This window comes from Etheostoma cragini, chromosome 23, assembly GCF_013103735.1.
Source record: "Etheostoma cragini isolate CJK2018 chromosome 23, CSU_Ecrag_1.0, whole genome shotgun sequence".
NCBI classification, from domain to species: domain Eukaryota; kingdom Metazoa; phylum Chordata; class Actinopteri; order Perciformes; family Percidae; genus Etheostoma; species Etheostoma cragini.
Window position 1 is genome coordinate 19,212,381 of NC_048429.1, and position 1,857 is coordinate 19,214,237.

The 1,857-nt window shown below is 41.0% G+C and overlaps 1 protein-coding gene across 1 annotated transcript in view; it reads left to right on the forward strand.

Annotated features, from left to right (window-relative positions):
* Window positions 1–731: 731 nt before the first annotated feature.
* The window catches only part of samm50l (sorting and assembly machinery component 50 homolog, like), a 16,051-nt gene continuing 14,925 nt past the window's right edge, over window positions 732–1,857 (forward strand). Inside the window, exon 1 of the mRNA XM_034863905.1 lies at window positions 732–955. Coding sequence (XP_034719796.1) covers window positions 935–955 — 21 coding nt within the window. The 5' untranslated portion in view covers window positions 732–934. The remainder of the gene's footprint in view (window positions 956–1,857) is intronic.

Here is a 1,857-nt window from a genome sequence, read left to right on the forward strand (position 1 = left end):
ACTGGTACATCTAGTTAAAATTTCATGCATGCTATTTTTAACAGTTTCACAGACCAGTAGACCTTACAGACAGGGTCGATGCTGGCTGGGAACTCACCAGACGTTTCCTGAATCTAAAATGAGGCGCAATTTATAACACAGAAGAGTATTAGGGCCACTTTTGAAATAATTTATTTTTGAATTTAGCAGAAAGAAATTACAAACAACGCCATCTGGTGGAAGAGCTCCTTCCACATTGTCCCGCCCCGCACACTTAATGCGTTTTCTCATTTCTATCCAATCACAGAGAGAAGACAGAGTGATGCCTTTAAGAGCAATACAAATGAATGTTATCTTAGTTAGTAGCTTTTCTCTCTGCTGTCTGCTGCCACTCATTTGCTACATTGTAACATCTAACATTAAGCCTGTAATACCCAAATATTGCAACAATGTAGATGGATGAAACTGTGGCCTCTGGGTTTGCTCCATAGATTGTATATATATTAATATTACCGGTCTATGGTTTGCTCCTGCTCCTTGGTTTTGGGCTGTGGAGCTACTTCACAGGAGCTTGTGGCTTTTTGCATCACTGCATACAATGTCATTAGTGAACTCATGTTGTCCATACATCCACACATACCTACTTTTTCATTCCTTCTGTTGTGTATTGCTGACATTCTAACATAAAATAAATGTGAGTTCCATACATTTTCTTCCATGTGGGACCTTTAACACGGAAAACATAACACAGCCTACATAACTTTATGAAGACCTTTGTTGAGATTTACACTACGAGGAGTACTTGAACACAGCACGAGCTTTCAGCAACTGTCATGGCGTCTCCCTTGAAGGGGGTTTGGTGCTGGAGAAAGTAACCGCTATCAGTAATCAATTTTGTCCTGTGTACGGAGCAGCTGACGCCGACTGAAGAGGCTTTTAGGAGCGGATAGTTACCATGGGGACTGTCCATGCTAAGGTAAGCTCTATTTCTCCCTGACAGCTGGCATTTCTGTGGCTTTTTGACTATGACCTCCTTGCCCAGTCAGTGTTGTAGGCTGCAGACTCGCCAGCATTTGTACTCGATGTACTGTTCCACACAGTCGGACAAAGACGAGCAATAAAGACAACTGACGGCTGAACTTGAGTGTATACCGGTGAACTGTGACTGGTGAAGCCATGTTACTTTGCCTTTAGCTCATTTAAATGCCCGTAATGCTGCCTGTATGACGTTAGCCAGGGCGGGATTTTCAAATCACCGTCATATAATTTATGACAACTTGTCGTAACGTTTCTCATTGTGATGACATTTAAGTGACATGTGGTGTTTTTTACAGAGAAACATCACAAGAAGCCATTTTTGTGTGTGTAATAAACTCAGAAAATAAGTTCCCTTTTCTGCAACAGTCTTTAGTTAGTGATGAATTTACCTCTATCACCACCTTTCAATAACCAAAGATTCCAGATAGTCTCTATGGTCTCCTATCAGTATTAGGCCTATATTTATTAGGCTGTTTTAAATCCATCTTATAGCTACACTAGTCAACTCTCCTGTCCACAACTCTCGACGTGCAGTGACTTTCACTGGCTGTAGGACATCAGAAACACTCAACTCCTCTCTTAAAGCCCCACCCCTTGACTTTCCTGGCTTTTTAAGGTGTCATGCGTACTATTTTTGTTATGTCTTTGTACTGGACTGTGTTCACATTGAATATAAAGTCTCACTTTACCTAACTTTATAATATAACTTGCTACAAAACAATTCTTTTTTTATATAGCACCAAATCACAACAACAACAAACCTGGGGTGGTATCTGTCTTGACCGGTTGGAGGTGAGAGAAAGTGACAGAGAGAGAGAGAGAGAGAGAGAGAGAGAGAGA